We start from the raw sequence: 2492 nt of genomic DNA on the forward strand, positions 1-2492 counted from the left end.
CGCTCTTCCCAGAGCGGCGCCGACCCCCTCCCGGCCCCTCGCTTCAGACCTCAGGCCCACCACCCCAACGCAGCAGATCTACTCCACCGCCCACCCCCGTCGGGCGGAGTCGCGCCTCAAGATCTCTGGTCAGCCCAATGAGAGGTCGTCTTTATTCAGAGTGACGCGTGCGCAGAGCAATCATTGAGTCCGCCCAGCCGGGGGTGGGGCTCAGGAGGCACACAGCGCTTCCTACTCAGGCTGGACCAGCCCAGAGCCACCGACTGCGCGTGCCCGGAACGGGAGGGGGCGGGGCCGAGAGCAGATCTGATCCAAGGGGTGGGGTCCAAGCTCTGTTGCTGGAAAGCGGTCTGGACTAGGAAGGGGAGATTTTGGGAGCCGTCCCGCCCCGCAGATCGCCCTTTACTGCTCGTTTTGGGAGACGGAGGTGCCCAATCCTACGACGCATACCACTCCCGTCGCTGGCAGGGTCTAAGAGTCAGGATACCTGGGTTCTAGCCCCTTCACTTGCATGGACGTGGCGTGATCTTAGCCCCCTTTTTTTTTTATCGAGCCTCGGTTTCCCCTTCCGTAAAACAGAGGATTGGATCTGACGAGCGCTAATATTCCAGGCCGTAATGGGGTGCGGAGGGGTAGATGGGGGACCTACACGTGACCTCCCGCGTGGGTCCCCGCCTATCCCTGGTCCAGGGGATGAAAGCACCCAGCGAGGACGGGAGGGGGTGGGCGGATCCTAAGAAACCGTACCCGGCCGCCCTTGGCAGTAGCTAAGGCGGAGGGCGCGGCTCCGCGGCCGGGTAGCCCTGACTACTGCACCGCAGGAGGATGGCGACCGCAACCCGGGCTTCGCAGGTGGCTACCGTGGAGGCGAGGGCTGCGCAGAGATTCGGCGTGTGACTAGGAGCGCACCTGGAGAGGATGGACGAGGGGGCGGGAAACAGCTAACAGGGATCTCTCTCCGCGCCGAGTCCGCGGAAGCGCACGTCGTGGATTCTGAGCGCCTCTGTAGACCGCAGCGGCAGTGGCTAGCTCCTCTCAGGCCATGAGGAATGCTCGGGCCGCCCGGCCAGGGGACGCCGTCGGGGCTGGCTGTGTCCTGCTGCGCTGAGGGCGTGAGGCTGAGAGGGGCGCAGGCGGCCGGGCTGCGCCGGGGAACAGCGCCATGGCGAAGGAGGAGTGCAAGGCACTACTGGACGCACTCAATAAGGCGACTGCATGCTACCACCACCTGGTACTGACCATCGGCGGCTCCGCGGACTCGCAGAACCTGCGAGAGGAGCTGCAGAAGACGCGCCAGAAGGCGCAAGAGCTGGCGGTGGCCATCCGCGCCCGACTGACAGCTCCGCTGCGCGACCGGGGCCTGGGCGCTGAGGAACGTGCCGAGTTCGAGCGCCTCTGGGTGGCCTTCTCTGGCTGCCTGGACCTGCTGGAAGCGGACATGCGGCGTGCGCTGACCTTGGGCACCGAGTTCCCACTGAATGCGCCGCTGCGGCCGCTCGTGCGTACAGGGGTGGAAGGAGGCGCAGCGAGCGTAGCGGCGCGCGCCCTGAGCGCCTGCAGCCTGCGGCACGAGGCGGAGCGCGGCTTCGACGTGGAAGACCTTCACCAGCTGGAGCGGGAGATCCTTCAGGTGAGCAAGATGATCCACGATATGGAGATGAAGGTCAACGTGCCCCGCTGGACGGTGCAGGCCCGGCAGGAGGCAGGCGCCGAGCTCCTGGCCAGGCCCAGCGCCGGCGTCTCCTCGTTGCGCGGTGTGTCCGTAGAGCAGCACACGGGGCCCTGCGACCTGAGCAAGGCCCTGGCCGCCACCATCTTCAGCGCCGTGTTGCTGGCGGCTGTGGCCTTGGCCGTGTGTGTGGCGAAGCTGAGTTGACCCATACGCGAACGACCTCCGCCGCCACTACTCGCTACCCGGAGACACCCCTCGGAGAACATCTGCAACCGCCAGGACTAGGGATGGGAGTGGGATCTGGCATGTTCAAGGGGAGCGGTTCTAAAACCCAGAGTGTGTATGTGTATGTTTATACGCGCGTTTCAAGCACACATCTGCCTGGGCAGAACATGGCTTCCTCTTGATGGTCCGGGAGGAGTTAATTTTGCGCGGGCCACCGGGTCATTGCCGCTAATGTATGCAGGAGCTTTATCCCCTATTAATAGAAAACCGTTCGTAGTGAGTGGAGATTCCTGCGAGTTAATAGGTTACCGCCTGTGCTGCCGGGGACGTGTTTACACTGAGTCTGAGCTTGGTGTCCCCACCCCTGCCGGTGATTCCCATTCTCCGAGTGGGGCAGTTTGGAAAGAGGGTGAGGTGAAATGAAGTGTGTTTTGGCCGGTGTGTGTGTGGGGGGGGGGGGGGGTTGTGGGTCGTCTTTTTTTTTTTTTTTGCGGTAGGTGGGCCTCTCACTGTTGTGGTCCAGACGTGCAGGCTCAGCGGCCATGGCTCACGTGCCCAGCCGCTGCACGGCATGTGGGATCTTCCCAGACCGGGG

The 2492-nt window shown here is 64.0% G+C and overlaps 1 protein-coding gene across 1 annotated transcript; it reads left to right on the forward strand.

Moving 5' to 3' along the window:
* Positions 1–1162: 1162 nt before the first annotated feature.
* Positions 1163–1876, forward strand: RGS9BP (regulator of G protein signaling 9 binding protein). The gene has a single exon (XM_007470938.1). The coding sequence runs from the start codon at positions 1163–1165 to the stop codon at positions 1874–1876; it is 714 nt and encodes a 237-aa protein (XP_007471000.1).
* Positions 1877–2492: the final 616 nt, after the last annotated feature.

Source organism: Lipotes vexillifer, unplaced genomic scaffold, assembly GCF_000442215.2.
Source record: "Lipotes vexillifer unplaced genomic scaffold, Lipotes_vexillifer_v1.1 scaffold182, whole genome shotgun sequence".
Classification (NCBI taxonomy): domain Eukaryota; kingdom Metazoa; phylum Chordata; class Mammalia; order Artiodactyla; family Lipotidae; genus Lipotes; species Lipotes vexillifer.